At 46.1% G+C, this 15,919-nt stretch overlaps 1 protein-coding gene across 2 annotated transcripts in view; it reads right to left on the bottom strand.

The window, feature by feature from the left end:
• Svop (SV2 related protein) overlaps window positions 1-15,919 on the bottom strand; it is an 82,376-nt gene that overhangs the window by 39,875 nt on the left and 26,582 nt on the right. For both annotated transcript variants that reach the window (XM_003477944.5, XM_063225800.1), the window contains exons 5-6: window positions 13,347-13,418; window positions 7,206-7,330 (exon numbers count right to left, since the gene is read on the bottom strand). In XM_003477944.5, coding sequence (XP_003477992.2) covers window positions 7,206-7,330; window positions 13,347-13,418 — 197 coding nt within the window. The remainder of the gene's footprint in view (window positions 1-7,205; window positions 7,331-13,346; window positions 13,419-15,919) is intronic.

Below are 15,919 nucleotides of genomic sequence, written 5' to 3'. Positions count from 1 at the left end.
GCATCTCTGTTTTATTGTGCACCTGTTTTGTTTCTACTTAAACTTTGGATCGGATTCCTGATTCCTTCTGCTCATGGACTTGTAAATCATTTGAAGATTGCTCGTCTAAAGCTGGTAATCCTCTATCTTCAAGGTTAAAGACACCAAGGTATTTGGAAGTCATTGAGATATTTTCAAGATTCTAGGAATAGTGAGCCTTGTGGGCATCCATTAGACTGTGCTCCCCAAAGCGGGAGCAATTACCCCACGACAGGACTGAGGATCCTCTCCAGAAGTAGGATAGCAGAAATACAAACGGGCAGAAAGGAGACGAGGAACTATAACTTTAAAATTGTACTTCTGAGTAAACCGTAGCTTCAAGAAATAATCAAAGATGCCTTGGAACTTTTTTCTTCCAAATTCCTAAGAGTCTTAAAGACATAAGTTCATAAATTCAGCGCGTGTTTTCCTTCTATATTGTTAACTCATAAGTTCCAAGACTCTCACTCTCCAAGAACACTAAATGGACTTTTCTCCAGACTTCAAACACTTACAGTTTGCACGGTAACCTCGCTGATAAAGCCAGTTTTTGCTGTAATCTACCAAAAGGCAGATCGATCTTAAAGAAACTAGGTAAATTACAAATATTGACATCCACTAATAGAATATAAAGAAAAAAAAAAGCAGAAGGGCATTGCTAGATGCAGTCTCTTAAACCTGGGCCAGGACGGTGAGCCAAATTTCTTTATAACTCACCCAGTGTTTGGCACTGCGTTCTTGGACTAATTTTAGGAGAGGCTGCAGTTGAGTAATGTTATTCTAAATGAATTGAAATTCTCAAATACATTTAATTGTATAAAAATATCTTCACCTAAATGCTTCCCTGCAATGAATTTAGGGGAGCCATTTTTATAACTAGCTAAGACCATCGTCTAATTGGCACATAATTATTTTTATGTAAATAGCTAAAGAGCTGAGGAGCAGGAACTCTCTTGGGTAGCTAAATACTTCTGTGATTTCGGTAACAGTTTTTTTTATGTGCCCTCCTCCTCACGGATGAAAGAGCTATCTAACAAAATAGTTGTGAAGGGTCAAGCGGCATTTAAATCTCAGCTCCCCATGTTTAATAGCTGTGTGATCTTGAGCACGTTACCTCATTTCTTGAAAGTCCAGTTTTCTTACCTGCAGAGTGGAGGGGAGACTATCTCTGTCTTTTAACATTTTGTGAGTTTTTAAATGACCACATGTATAAAATCCCTGTAGTGCGCAGGTAACTCACTAAACAAACAGAAGTGCTACGTGATCTTTCATGGATGAACAACTCCATGAGAAGTGTGAAATATGTAGGTGTTTCGTCTTCCTCCTGTTTCTTAGCATGCAACCCTGAAAATCCTTGGGATCCTCAAGTGGCCTCTTGTATGCCAATGGGTTGACCTGTGACTGGTTGCAGGTGAGTAAACTCAGGTAGCCTGAGATTGGGGGTACAGCTAGTCACTGTTGAAAAGACCTAGTTGGAATTAGAAGGTTGGGATTTTTGGACCCAACCTTTTGGAGAAAGATGAAAGGCTGAAGATCAAGTCGATCAGCAGTGACCAGCAGTGTCCTCAGTCACGCCTGTGTGAAGAAGCCTCCATAAAAACCTGGAAGAATGGGGTTTGCAGAGCCTCTGGATAGCCCAGCACGTGGTGGCTCTGGGCAGTGGCGGCCCAAGTGAGCAGACAGGCCCCTCTCCCTTCCCATATGTCTTGTTCTGGGCCTCTTCCATTAGCCGTTCATCAATATCCTTTGCAATAAATCAGTAAAGATAGGCAAAGTGCTCCCCTGGGGCCTGTGAGCTTGAGGAAATTAAGTGAGCCCAGGTGGGACTCATGAGAACTGACCGCCAGTGGATCACAAGCCGGTGATGGCATCTGAGGTAGGGGAAGGGCGGTCCATCTCCAGGTGGGTGGTGCCGGAATTGAGGAGACCTAAACCAGAGGGGGCCCGCCTGGTGTCCCCTTTTGCAGCAGGGCTTGTTTGGTGGGTGGCAGAAAGTCCATAGGTACCCTGTGTCACAGTCCTGCTTTGAGGGTGTAGCAGGACGCACTGAGTTGCTGGTTGGTTTATTTATTTATCCGTTTTTGCATCATCGAGGGGAAACACAGAGTGTAGGGGCGCAGTGGCAGGCAAGCTGGAGACTCTCAAGCACGCAAGTAAAGGATGAAGGGTCTCCTCACAGCTCCGTGTTGTCTCCTTTTTTTTTTTTAAGACAGGGTCTTGCTATGCAGGTCAGGCTGGCCTTGAGCTCACTTTGTAGCCTAGGCTGATCTCTAACTCACAACGATCCTCCTGCCTCAGCCTCCCGAGTGCTGGGAATATAAGGTGTGTGCCACCACACCAAGAGAGCTCCGTGGTTCTTCATTTTATTCCCCTGGTGTCCTCTCCTCCTTCCCTGCACTTGCAGACTCTGGGAATGATGTCTTTCTCAGACCCCAGCAGAGCAGTCCCTGTCCCCTTTGCTGTTCTGAGACATGGTCTTTCTCTGCTCTGGGTACTCAGCTACTATGATCTCTTCTGCTTATCAATTTGGCAATTTCTCAGAATTTTTGGTCAGCTCATGATAACATCTTGTTCTTGCTTTCTGGCACTGTTAAAGCTTCCTTGTTTCTCGAATCTTGTATGTCATTTCCAGGAAAGCCATAACAAGAAATAGGAAATGGCCTATCTGGTTCTACCATCTTGAACAAGAATTAATTTGCATGTTTTGCACATTTAGTTCCTCAAATGGGAAGAAAATCCAGGTCACTATTGGTAAGCTCCTTCTTCTGGCACCTGTGCTGGGAAAAATGCATTTGCTCCTCTGTGAGAACTCGTCTTCCAGCCTCTGGGGGAACTCTACTTAGGCAGCGAATGGCTCATGAAGGGGCCAGTGCCTGTGTCTGCAGGAATGTCTGGAATTGTGCCAAAAGTGGAGCAATTGGCCGCCCGCCCCTGCCAGCCCAGATTTATGTGGCTCTGCTAACAGTCTCTGACTTGAGCTTTAGTGGTTCTGAAACCTGCTTCAGATCCAGGGGAGTATGTCAGATGCCCATCCTGCAGTGCCCCGGAAGCAGCAATCATAAAGACGGAAGAGAAGAATTTAGGAGGACTGAGCTCACAGTGTCCCTCCAGGCAGCAGGGGGATCTTGAAGGTTTGCCTGTGTGTTAAATTCATATGGTCCCGTCACATCCTCTTTGCAGAATCACACACTGTGTCCATCACCTACCACATTGACCCCTTGACCTTATTAACAAAGCATAAGGTGGATTAGATGCCTTATTTATCTATCTATTTGTCTGCATTCTATTTATGGGGCTCTCACTGTGCAGTGCAGGCTGTCCTCAAACTTGCAGTGATCCTCCTGCCTCACGAGTGCTGGGATTACAGGCGTGCGCCATCACACCCAGCTTATGGAACTTTTCTGAGACAGGGTCTTGCTATGTAGTCCAGGATGGTCTCAAACTCTGAGTGATTCTCTGCCTTAGCTTTCCTGGTGCTGGGATTACAGGCATGCACCACCACGCCCAGCTCCAGATGCTTGCTAATTTACATTAAGTGTTCTTCCAAGCATCCTCCTGTGCACGTCCCATGTGTCTCCCCCAATGGAGAGCTGCAGCTACTGGTCCTACTGTGTTCTGTGCCACAACGGAGCTGCTGGACTGAGAGCAGTAGAGCAGCCTTCTCAGGGGCTGCTGAAGCATCAGGGTGGAGACAGTGCCTTGGAGGATGGGACACTGTCCTGCAGACACAGCACACCCGTCAACCAACGGCCACTATGTGGCTATATTCCAGTACAAAGAATATATAGATTTAGAAATTCAGGTGCTGAAGTAGTAGGGACCCCCTGGGGGAGCTGTGAGTACCTCACTTCTGTAGCTTCTAGCTCGGTAGGTCTAGAGGTCTTGGCTTTTAGAGGTTAGAGGCTTTCACCAGGGAAGCATCCCACTAGACTTTAAGCAAGAGCTTCCATCCAGTAATTTTGGGCTTCTTTTGTAAAGACATAAGCAGGCAAAAAAATAAAAAATAAAAAACAGGTCATTGTTTACCAGTCAGAAATTGATCTTCACAAGGAGCAGGTAGGACCACTGTTGTATAATCAGTGTACTCAGGCATTACACAGAACATTTATTAGGATTCCCTTGCTCAGTGATTGGTACTAAATGGATAAGTACAACAGTTACACTCGAAAAAGCACAGTGACCAGGGATTCAGACCCCTCTGTCACGGGGTCTTAGGTCTCCCCACCAGGTAAACCATCTAGATCAGCAGAAGTACTAGCAAAGGGGAGGAGAATCTTCAGTGGGTGGCAGAGGAGAGAGAAAGCAGGCACCCTTTACAATCACTAGGTCAGCAGCTATAGCAGGACCCACTCTATCCCACGGCCACCCTTGTGTAAGTATTTACGGGAAGAGGGTCATCCAGAATCTTGGAGGGACTATTCTCAGATTGGGTGAAAGCCTCCTATAAAGGACACTGATCCCCAAAATGCAAAGTGCAAAGGAGCCGAGTGACTGGAGTGAATGAAACAAATGAGACATTAAAGGCCAGGAGTGCTGCCCCCTAAAAGTTCATAGCTGGGTCCCGTGCAGTAACTACCGCGGCCCAGCGTAGCTCCCTTGCCCAAGGTCACGCTCCCTCCTTGGGGGCATCCCACATTCAACGACTGTGTGGTGTGAGGGTGAGAATTCCAGGCCCTTGCTTTATTCAGATTAACTCTGAAGGGCCATCCAGCTCCTGAACCCCAACAGGAAAATACCTTGGAGAAGGAACTGTATGGAAAGAGGAGGCTGGACCATGCCCAGAGGAGCTGAGCCTAAGGGAGGCTCCTGGCCAGGTTTTGATGATCTGTAGAGATGAGATCTATAAAACTAGAAAGCTGAGGTTGTACAGGCAGACCAGAAGAAGCCTGTTAAAGGTCCTGAGCGCCAGGTCAGAGAGATTTTCCACAGGTGTGAGGAACCAGTGAGAGTCCTCGAACAGGGCAGGTTCTTTAGGATAACTTCGTCAGTTCCGTTGAGGTTCCTTCCTCTGTGTGCTTCTGTTTTTCTTACTTGCTTACGGGTGTTAATTCCAGGAACCACCTGCATGCCAATCTTCATTTCAGTCTGTTCCCAAAGGTCCCACTTGTCTGAGTCAGTGTTCCCGTTGTTGGACAAAATGTCCAACACCCACAATTTAAAGATGTTTAATTTGGCTCACGGTCTCTGAGGATTCAGTCTATGGTTATGAACATCATGATGGGAGGGCAGGAGGGAGCAAAAGTTGCTCAGTTCATGGCAGTCAGGAAGCAGAGCAGGGAAACAGTGCCAGAGAAGAAGAGACCAGCGAGCAGATGTGGTCCCCAAGGTCACACTTCCATGACCCCACTCAGGCATATCCAGAAGTCTGCTTTACTAGTTCCCTGGGTGTCTCACAAGCTGATCCAATTGTCAGCCTGACTGCCCACCATCGATACTAGAGGCAGTGTTGTTCTTGCTCGATGCTATATCCCTAACCCACAACACACGCCTATGCCATCATAAATGCTCAAGCAATACTGGCTAAGTAAAGGAATAAACTACCACCAGTTTACGTGATCCTTGCACAAAATATCCCTAAAATATTACAGCAGAATTCTTTGCTTCCAAACCATCTTACCCATATCTTGGATTAACATGCTTATGTACCTTCCCTGATCAAGAACTTTAGTGGCTCCCCAGTGTCTACAGACAAACCCTCTGGCCTGACATTCAAAGCATTTAGTAAGCTTGGCCTGGTCCCCCTGTCCAACTTCAGCCTCCATTTCTTGTAGGTTTCATCCACTCGCAGTCCTGAGACTCTACCTCTGTTTTCGATTTTCATGCAATTGCTTTCCTATGAAATAGTCCACATTTCCCCCAGTGCCAGTGGTTTACAGGCAGTAAAATGCAATGATCAGAGCCCAGGCTCAGGAGTTAGCGAGCATGGGTTCAGACTTCTGCTCTGTCCCTCTCTGTTCTTCTTTTTCTATGAAATGAAGTTACTGATAAAATTTGTCTGATAGGAGAAAGTGGCAAATTAAAAGACATAATCTGGGCAAACTGTTTAGCACATCACCTGCCACACTATAAACACTAAATATTGACTGTTTTATTTTCCAATATACTTTTTTTTCTACAAGGACCATATAATAAATATTTGATTCTGTTGCTGTGGCACACAGACAGCCATGGATGTAAATGAAAGTGTGAAATTTTGCAATAAAAATTTACTAACAAACCTGGTCAGCAGGTCAGATTCAGTGCGCATGCTAGAGTTTGCCAATCCCTGTTTCAGGAGCCAGCATACATGAAAGTCTACCCTGACTCTCCAGGAGAGAATGGCTTTGCCAACAACTCCGAGTACTCTCAGCTCCTTAAATGATAGCAGCAACAACAAAGCCACCCCAGCTCATGTAGGGTGAATGAACACCACTCCCACCTCCTTCATGGGTCTCATGTACTGGTCAGGGGGATGGGAGGCGGCATTCGTGATGGCCAAGAGCACAGATGTTGCAGGCAGACAGAGTTGGATTCTTGGATTCTTTTTCCTGAGTTTACACACTGAGTAACTTGGAGTTCACCTTCTGAATCTCAGTTTCCTCAACGGAAAACATGCAGATTGCAAAGCCACAATGCTATACCCCTCCGGGGTTGCTGTGATGTGTCCAAGTGAACTGTCCAACTGGTGCTAGGTCTGTTGTTCTTATTATTATTTCTCTTGACAGCCTTCCAATCATTGTTACTGTCATCTACTACAATACCAAAAGGGATGGTGTCTGCTTCCTAGATCTTAGCTCCTGATACCTGAAGCTGTGAGGCAGCATCTCTAATCCCCAAAGCCAGGAACAGATGTGCAACCACCCAGCTGCTCACACAGGAGATTAGTTCTAAGGCATTCCCAAGATGCCAAAAATCTAAGACACTCAAGTCCCTTACACAAAATGGGATTGTATTTGCACAGATTCTATGGATTTCTTCTGTATATTCTAGCTCACTTATAATAGAATGGCAATGCTTTTTAAACAGCTGTTACACTATATTGTTTAGGGAATAACGACAAGGAAAAAAGGCCATTGTGTTTGGTACAAATGCAAGATTTTTCTCTCCAAATATTTTTAAATCCAAGGATGCACAACCCACAGATACAGAGGGTCCGCTGCAGTTGACTGGCTGCCTGTCTGGATCGCCAGAGTTGGGTATTTACTTACGACTGGGGGACCCCTCCAATCCCAAAGCCCACCAGGCCTCGGAGCACCAGGATCCAGCTATACACAGGTGCAAAAGCACTGAGGATGCCATAGTAGAGAGTCCAGAGCACGCTGATCTTCAGCCCCTGCAGAGGAGGAAAACACAGAGTCATGAGGTTCTCAGCATCGCCAGATAGCAGGGGTCTGTGCCATAGAAAGCCACCAACAGGGGTTGGGGCTGGAGCTCAGTGGCAGGGCATTTTCCGACCGTGTGTGAGGCCCTCGGTTTGAAGCCAGCATTAGGAAGGAATGGAGGGAAAGAATAAAAGAACTGAAATCCAAGAAGCAAAAATAATAAAGCATCCTTTCTGTACCATAAACCCGTTACTAAAATTGGTTCCTTCCACATTTATACTTAATTGTTTTCTTTGGGCTTAAGCTATTTTTCATAGGGATTTTCTTCCTTGGGACCCAAGGAATCTTAAATCAGACATTGGCCATAATTAACAGCCGAGAGAACAAGAGGAGAGAAACAGAGAAGAGAAGAGAAGAGAAGAGAAGAGAAGAGAAGAGAAGAGAAGAGAAGAAAAGAGAAGAGAAGAGGAGAGGAGAGGAGAGGAGAGGAGAGGAGAGGCCACCAAGCTGGGCACCGAGACTGAGCCTTCTGCAAAGGCTGCCGGGTGCCACGCAATCCTCCCCCAGTCCCCAAGACAGGCACTCTCGCCTGTCCAACTCGCTCACAACAGATTGCAGCTGGCTCTGCATGGCCTAATGATGCCAAGCTTTCTAGCTGCCCAGAAGATGAAGACTCAGCCACCACGTGTAAGTACTGTCATGAAGCTTTCCTGGGACTCTGCAGAAATGCCTCATGGGCCTTTCTCCTTAATACAGCTGTCAGTCTGCTTCCTGCTGATCCGCCCCTTGCAGATTGATAGCTCCTGCCTGCCTGCCAGCCTTCCACATGCATTAGCTCTGCTATGCCGGCTACAGAAATAGATCCATAAACATTGTGTGTTCATTAACTTGTTCGCTGAAGAATTTATTAGGTAAATGTGTACGGAGCATCTGCTATCAGCCAGACACTGATAAATATTATCCATTCTTCTGTTTATCCATTCATTTATTCAGTATACACGTACTGAATTCTTACTGTGTGCCTTGCACTGCAGATACTAATAAATATGATTCATTTATTCATTCATATACTTAATACACATGCACTGAGAACCTGACACGTGCCTGGCACTAAAGATACTATACATGTCACTCATGCATTTGTTCTAAGGGCATGTATTACGTATCTGCTATGTGCCTGGCAGTAGAGATATGCATACATACTATTTATTCATTCCTTCATCCATAAAATATATCTGTGTTGAATATTTGCTATTTGCTAGGCATTGAACTACAGCAGGGAACAGGGCAGCTGCGGAGTTTCTGGAATTTTCATTTGCATTTTAAAAATCATTGTCACATCACGACACTGGATCCTCACAGCAGCCCTGTGCAAAGAGATTGTTTTTATTTTTGCTTTACAAATGAGCACAGCAAGGGCTAAAGTAGTTGAGTGGTTTGCTCAAAAGCAGCCAGTGGCAGAGTGAAACCTGGAGCCAGGGCTTCTAGCCCTGACAGCTGTACTTTGAATAAGCTGCTCCCCTCCTCCAGGATCTTTGATGGCTCCCTAGTACCTCTGGCCAAGAGAACAAAGGCACCTTGCAGACTTAATACAGCAAGGACAGGTGGGCCTGGATCCATGGCAGAGAAGTCACTTTGACTTGTCATCCCCTACTTGGGTCTAGCTAAAAGTTACCCTGAAAGAAAATGGGGCCCATTTGGGTAATAAATTATCTAATTTTCTAGAAAAACCATACTCTATTCATTTTTTATGCAAAATATGTCATCTTTTGAAATGTAGACAACTGATTCAAAATCCCTTAAAATATTGTTAGGGATTAAAACAACAACAAAAAAACCACAGGCTGAAGGTATAGTTCAGTGGTAGAAATGTGCTCGGGATCATTGCTGCTTTGATTTTAATCCGTAGGACCAAAAAATAAATAAATAAATAAAGTGGGCAGGGTGCAGATTTAGCTATGGGCCTCTGGTTTGCAATCTGCACCCTAGAAAGCCTGGTGCCATGTGTGCCAGCTGTGTGGTATGGTGTCCTCCAGTCTCTCAATGACACGGACAACATTCATAGGTCACAGAGACACAGGGATCCTCAGAGGTAGAGTCCTACCGCCTTTTCTCATTAAAGATGACATAGATTTAATAACTTTTTTCTTTTGGTTTTTGTTTTGTTTGAGACAGGATCTTGTTATTTGGTTTAGGCCTTAAACTTGCTATGGTAGCTCAGGCTGACTTTGAACTTGAAGACCTCCTCTCATCTTCACCTGGCATTTCAGGCATGCATCGTAACGCCCTACTTTTGAAATAGCGAGTGACCTAAAAATACCATGGTCCTTTGAGCCCCAAACAATAATTTACTATTTATCATGTTCTAACCATGCATCAGTAAACACCTAAATATATCACATACATTTTCTTACTGAATCCCCCCACCATTATTTTTCACTTCTCTTACCAACTCTATTTTGCAGATGGGGAAACTGAGGCCCAGAGAAGTGAAGGAACTTGCCCTAGGCTACCTTGCTCAACAGGGGAGCACTGGGATATGCACCCGGTTGTGTTCATCTCCATGATGTCCCCAGTCATCTGCCCCTTTCCATGGCTGCCACACATTCCTAAGCCATAGAAACTTCTGTGGGAAACAAAGTGGCTCGCTGAAGCCCATTGCCCTGCAAAATTGGCAGTGGATGCCCTCTCGGAGCCTCCCAGCTGGGCCAGGGCAGATCGGGAGATTCTCTGGCTGCTAAGGCTGGCTGGATGCCCAGCGGGCCTGGCTCCCGGAGGAGCTCCGCGGAAGCTTTCTAATTACACCCTGGTACTCGCTCCTGCTCCCAGAGGCTGCGCCAGGAGTCCATGCTGAGAGGGAGGGGCCCTGTAAGCTGGGGTGTTCTCTCTCCTTTCCTTCCCCTCCTTCTGGTAACCCCAGCTTCATGCAGGGTGTGGAATTTTGCCAGGCCATCAGGTGGACTCCCTATGGGCAGCCCCCCGCCCCCCAGCCTTTTCTGTTTGGGTTGGATAAATGTCAAGCTGTTCAGCTGAATTCTGGGTGATAACCCAGTTCAGACCCAGCAGCCAAGGTCAGGGTGAAAGACAAGGACTTCAGTGCCGCCTTGCCATTAGTATCACAAGTGTGGCGTGCAATAGGATTCATAATGGATATTTACTTATTTATTCATTTGTAATACTAGAGATTGGGTGCTCGGCCACAAAGCTTCATTCTCAGCACTTTTTTCCATTTTGAAACAGGATTTCACTAAGCTGTCCAGGCTAGGCTTGCACCTGCAATCCTCCTGCTTCTCCTAAGAGGCTGAGATTACAGGTGTACACCACCATACCTGCAATGGTGAACGTTTGTGAATCTAATTCTCTATGCAAGAGCTTTTTGTGCAAGGCCATTTGCAGTGACACCCTTATGTTGTTAACCCACTTACAGATCAGAGCAGTGAGGCACAGAGAGCTGGAATAACTTGCCCAAGGTCACGTAGCCTAGAAGTAGAGAAGCTGAGACCTGAACCCAGGCAAGGTGGCTCAAGCCTGTGCTTTTCAGTGATATGCTATTACTTCGCTTGCCAAAATGAGCCGCTTAGGTAAGTATTGACACAGGGCTGAGCAGTCCCAGAGAAGGGGAAAGAGGCAGAAGGACTAACTCTTCCTGAGATTGCCACTAGGCATCCTATGTTCACTCAGCTCAGCGTCAGTACCATATGGGACTGAGTGAGTGTCTGTGCACTGTGGGGTACTGAGCCTCCCTGGCTTCTGCCCAATAGATGCCAGTACAGTCCTCCTCCTAGAAGTGACAACCAAAAATATCTCCAAACATTGTTAAGGGTTCCCCTCCCCCATGTTACCAAATGTGGCTCCTGTTCACAAAATTCAGTAAGTGCTGTTGATGAAAACCAGACTATGGATTTTTTTTTTTCCTGAGACAGTCTTGCTGTGTAGTTCAGGCTGGCTGTGGACTCACTGTGTAGCCTCGGCCTCCTAAGTGCTAGGATTATAGGTGTGCACCACCGTGAGGCACCATAATGTATCAAGCACCTAGAGATGGAAGCTAATAGTGTCACAACTAAGACAAGGATCCAATTCAGAGCAAGACTTGGCTCCATGGCACGCACTCTATGACCTTGGGGCGAGCTATCCTTTCTTGGTACCTCAGCTTTCTCTGCTAAAAGTCAGACCGATTATGCTGAGTAAGTATCGCTTATCCAAAAGGCTTGGGACAAGAAGTGTTTTCTATTTTGAATTTTTTCAGATTTTGAAATATTTTCAGGGCCAGGGATTTAGTTCAGTGGCACAGTGCCTGCCTGGCAAGTGCAAGGTCGTGCGTTCATTCGATCATCAGTATAAAAAGAAAAGAAAAAGAAATATTTGCACAGATTTTACTGGTTATCTTTTTCATTTTTATCGGTACCAGGGATTGAACTCACGACTGCCTGCTTGCAAGGCAGGCGCTATATGCCGCTGAGCTAAACCCCCAGCCCCATTTATTGGTTATCTTTAATCCCCAAATCCAAAATCTAAAAGATTCCAAAGCGCTTTTAACATCGTATGTGCCCTCAAAAACTGCATATTTTAAGCTTGATGTGATGGTACACACCTGTACTTCTAGCACTTGAGAGGCTGAGACAGGATGATCTCAAGTTCAAGAACAGGCTGGGCTACCTAGAGAAAGATCCTGCCTCAAAAAAATTTTTTTTTCAGATTTTGGAGCACTTCAGATTTGGGATTTTTGGATTAGGGATATGCGCTTGTAGTATGTACTTTGATGGTGGTGGTGGGGATTTGATGAGCTCATGCATGAACCCTGCTTGGCTGAGTACCTGATATACAAGGCACGATTGTATTTTCAAACTATGACATGCTGGTTGTAGTGATGGTTGATGTTACTTTCCTAGCATCCCATCTCCCTTCTGTCTTCCTAACAGAATTATAAATTTATTTAGATGTCTGGCTCTTGAACAGCTCTAGGAATAAATCTGAACCAACAGTTCTCAAAAGTGTGGTCCCCCGACCAATGGCCTCGACGACATCTGGGACTTGAAAGAAATGCTGTCATTGCTGCTCCAGCTCATGCATGTCTTGTGCCCACCGTGTGCCTGGCACTGCAGAACAACTCACCCATCACATCCATTTACTCGCCAGTGTAGTTCGTGTTAGGAGGAAATTGATGTTCAGAGGTCAATACATTTGCACAAAAGTCACACAGTCAAACGTGGCAAAGTTAGGGCTGAACCCTGCTACCTGATTTCAAGCACACAGCCGTTAGACCACCCTGTCTCTGGAGCACTTGCAGGCTCAAGGGAGAGAGTGATAAGGTGGTCAGAGAGGGAATCACAGAACACGCGTGGTCATCAGAATGATAACTTAGAGCTCTTTATGCCCGTGAAGCCCATGTGTACAGGCAGGAGAAGAGTGGCTTCCCATGCTGACAGAATCAAAGACTGAAATGTAACTGAGCAAAACAAAAGCAATGTAAAATACAAGGGTACCATCCCAAGCTATGAAGGAAATAGATGAGTGAAACCACAAGGGTTCAATCGAATACCAGACCTGTAAATTCCTTTTTTCCTATTTGTAAGCCTATTTCCTGTTATGTCAGGTGCTCCCTCTAAAAGCAGACCCTGAGATCAAGATCCAAATAGCTTATTTAGGTGTTGATCCCAGTGGGAGGTGGACAGATGACACAGACCAAGGAAGGCAGATAGTTCAGTGCCTGGGTGAGCTCTGTCCAGGCGGGCAGTTCTGTTGGGATAGTCATGTGCCGTCCCCTGCCTGCCCCAGCCTTGTGTAAGGAAATGGTGAATATCCAGGGCACGTGCCCGCGCACCAACAGCATCATCTACACTCTGAAGCACTCATGGTTGGACTCCACAATTGGGAGGGTCCAAGATGGTCTTGGGGCATGATATTCTCACTGTCCGCCAACATCGCTCCTCATTCTGCTTCCCGATTGCTATAGCAACCGAGGTTGTGCTACTCAAAACAGCACCACGGAGAGAACCCCGAGGAAGCATGTGCAGAGGGTTGCCTTACCGTCTTCCTGCCGTACTGGTCGGAGATATTTCCCCAGAGCGTGGAGCTGGACATCATGCCTACAAAGACCACCTGTGGGTGGAAACGGTTTCTGTTAGACAGCTGCACAGAGCAAGAGAACAGGAACAAGTCAGAACCACGGTGCCCAGCCCAGCAATACCGATAAGCCAACACCCTCTGCGAACAGTGCAGTGTCTGCGCGTTGTCCTTTGAGCCCTGCACCGATCACACAGGGTGGGGGCTGTCATTATCCCCATTTGTCAGATGGGGAAACTAAGACTCAGAAAAGGGAAAACACCAAGAGGTACAGCCTTGACTAGACACAGGCAGTTTGGCTCCAGAGCTAGGTAGAGTTCTCACTACCGCAAAGAAACATCTTGCCCTAGGGCTAAGAAAAGATCAAGGGCCACAAGTGATGGTAAATGTTTATAATCCTGGTCCTTGGGAAGCTGAAGCAGGGGGATGGCAAGTTTGAGTCCTGCTTGGGCAACTTAGCAAGACCCTGTCTTAAAAGATTAAAAAATATAATAATAAAGAAGGACTTGGGATGTGGCCTAGTGAAAGGGACCTAGGTGCAGTCCATGAGAATTAGAGGAAGGAAAAAGAAAAAAAAAAAACCCAAGGGTTACATGATTGACTTTGGAAGGTGTGAGGCTGGGCATGGGAGGAGCTACAAGCCAGGACTCAGAGAACCACGCTAGAGCACTTGCCTAGCATTCAAAAGGCCCTGGGGTCACTGCCCAGCACGAGGTGGGCTGGGGGCAGACACAGGCCACTCACAGGTTGCTCACCGTGCCAGGCAAACTGTGGGTACACCATTAACCCTCAGATGGGCAGAGGTGGTAGAGTTTGCATGATCCCCTCCATCTGACACAGGGAAGCCAAGGCTTACACAGGCGAGGAACCTGCTCAGTGTCCTCAAGAGGTGAGGCGAGTGGCGAGGCTTAAACCCAGGTAGGCTGACAGGGTCCCCAAACTGGGCTGTAGCCTCACCAAGCGTTAAAAGGCTTCCTGTACACATTATACCTGGTCCTCAGGCCAGTCCCACAAGAGGGTGCTGTTAGCATCTTAGTTTTCCAGGTGCTTATGTAAAACAGTGTAGTATTTGCCAGAAACCTGCACACATGTTCCTGTATATTTTAAGCCATCTCTAGATGAGCTGTGATCCCTAACGGAATGTCAATGTTACGTAAATAGTTGTTACCACTGTATCGTTCAGGGAATCATGACAAGAAGAAATTGTCTGCACAAGTTCGGTACAGATACATATAATATATTTATTCAAGTATCTTCCATCTGTGATTGGTTGAATCAATGAATTCAGAGACTGATGACAGGTAGCCCCAACCTGGGATTAAGGCAGAGGACACTCAGCGGTAGAGCTCTAACTTAGCAAGTGGAAAGCCATGGGTTTCATCCTCAGCCCAGCAAAAACCAGTTATAAAAGGAGACCTCACTGTGCCCAGAGGCATTCCAAGGAAAAAACAGACATGGGTTATCTTAAAGGAATTAATTTCCAAGTCCCAGCTTCCCTAAGGACTCTCTCCCAGGACCACGTTAGGGTTTCCTGTCCCTGCCTCTCCCTCTTCCATGGTTGCCTTTGCCAGTCTTACTGGTGTACCTCAAAGTGCTTTGCTCTGCTACATCAACTCTTTGGGGCTCCACAAGGAATGCAAATCCTTTTGCAAGTCGTCTAGTCTTCAAGACTGTTATTATTATCATTGTTATTTTATTTGTGAACTCGGGACCTCATGCGTGGCAGGCCAGCACTGTACCCCCAGCTACAGTCCTAATGTTTTAAAGAGGGAGAGAGTTGAGCCGGGCGTGGTGGCTGATGCCTGTAATCCCAGCACTCTGGGAGGCTGAGGTAGGAGGATCGTTGTGAGTTCGAGATCAGCCTGGGCTACAAAGTGAGCTCAAGGCCAGCCTGAATTGCATAGTGAGACCCTGTCTCAAAAAGACAAAAAAAAAAAAAAAAAAAAAAAAAAAAAGAGGGAGAGAGTTATTTTGGCTCCCAGTTTTGGAGGAGTTAGTTCATGGTTACCTGGATAAGAGGGAAATGGCGTGCCAGAGGGCATGGTGGAGGAAAGCTATTTTATGTATGGCAGCAGAGAGAGAAGGGACAATCTGGGGACAAGAATACACCTTTCCAGGTCATGCTCCCAGTGATCTGTCTCTTCCGGATAGGCCCTACCTCCTATTTATTTTTATTATTTATTTATTATTATTATTTTTATTTATTATTTATTTTTATTGGTTTTGCTTGCTTACATTCCTGCGTGGAGTTGGTTCATGCAGGTAACACATCTTTATTACGTTTTTCCTTCCCTTTCCCTCCCACACTAGGTTACTCGGGCTTGGCCTCCAGCTTGTTCATCCTCCCACCTTTCCTCCATAGTAACTGAAGTTAGAGGCGTGTGCCCAGCAGCCTTCATTGTTATCTTTAACAACACGGAAGGATAACCTAATCGAGCAGTCAGAAGATTAGAACACTCGAATCTTTCGTAAACAAAGAATGGTGTGTCCTTCGGCATATAACATGGGAGCTTGTTTGGATGTTCTAGCTGAATCCC

This window comes from Cavia porcellus, unplaced genomic scaffold (assembly GCF_034190915.1).
Source record: "Cavia porcellus strain 051 isolate PalLab524CR breed Dunkin Hartley unplaced genomic scaffold, mCavPor4.1 scaffold_16, whole genome shotgun sequence".
NCBI classification, from domain to species: Eukaryota; Metazoa; Chordata; class Mammalia; order Rodentia; family Caviidae; genus Cavia; species Cavia porcellus.
This window is presented reverse-complemented; position numbering and strand designations above follow the sequence as displayed.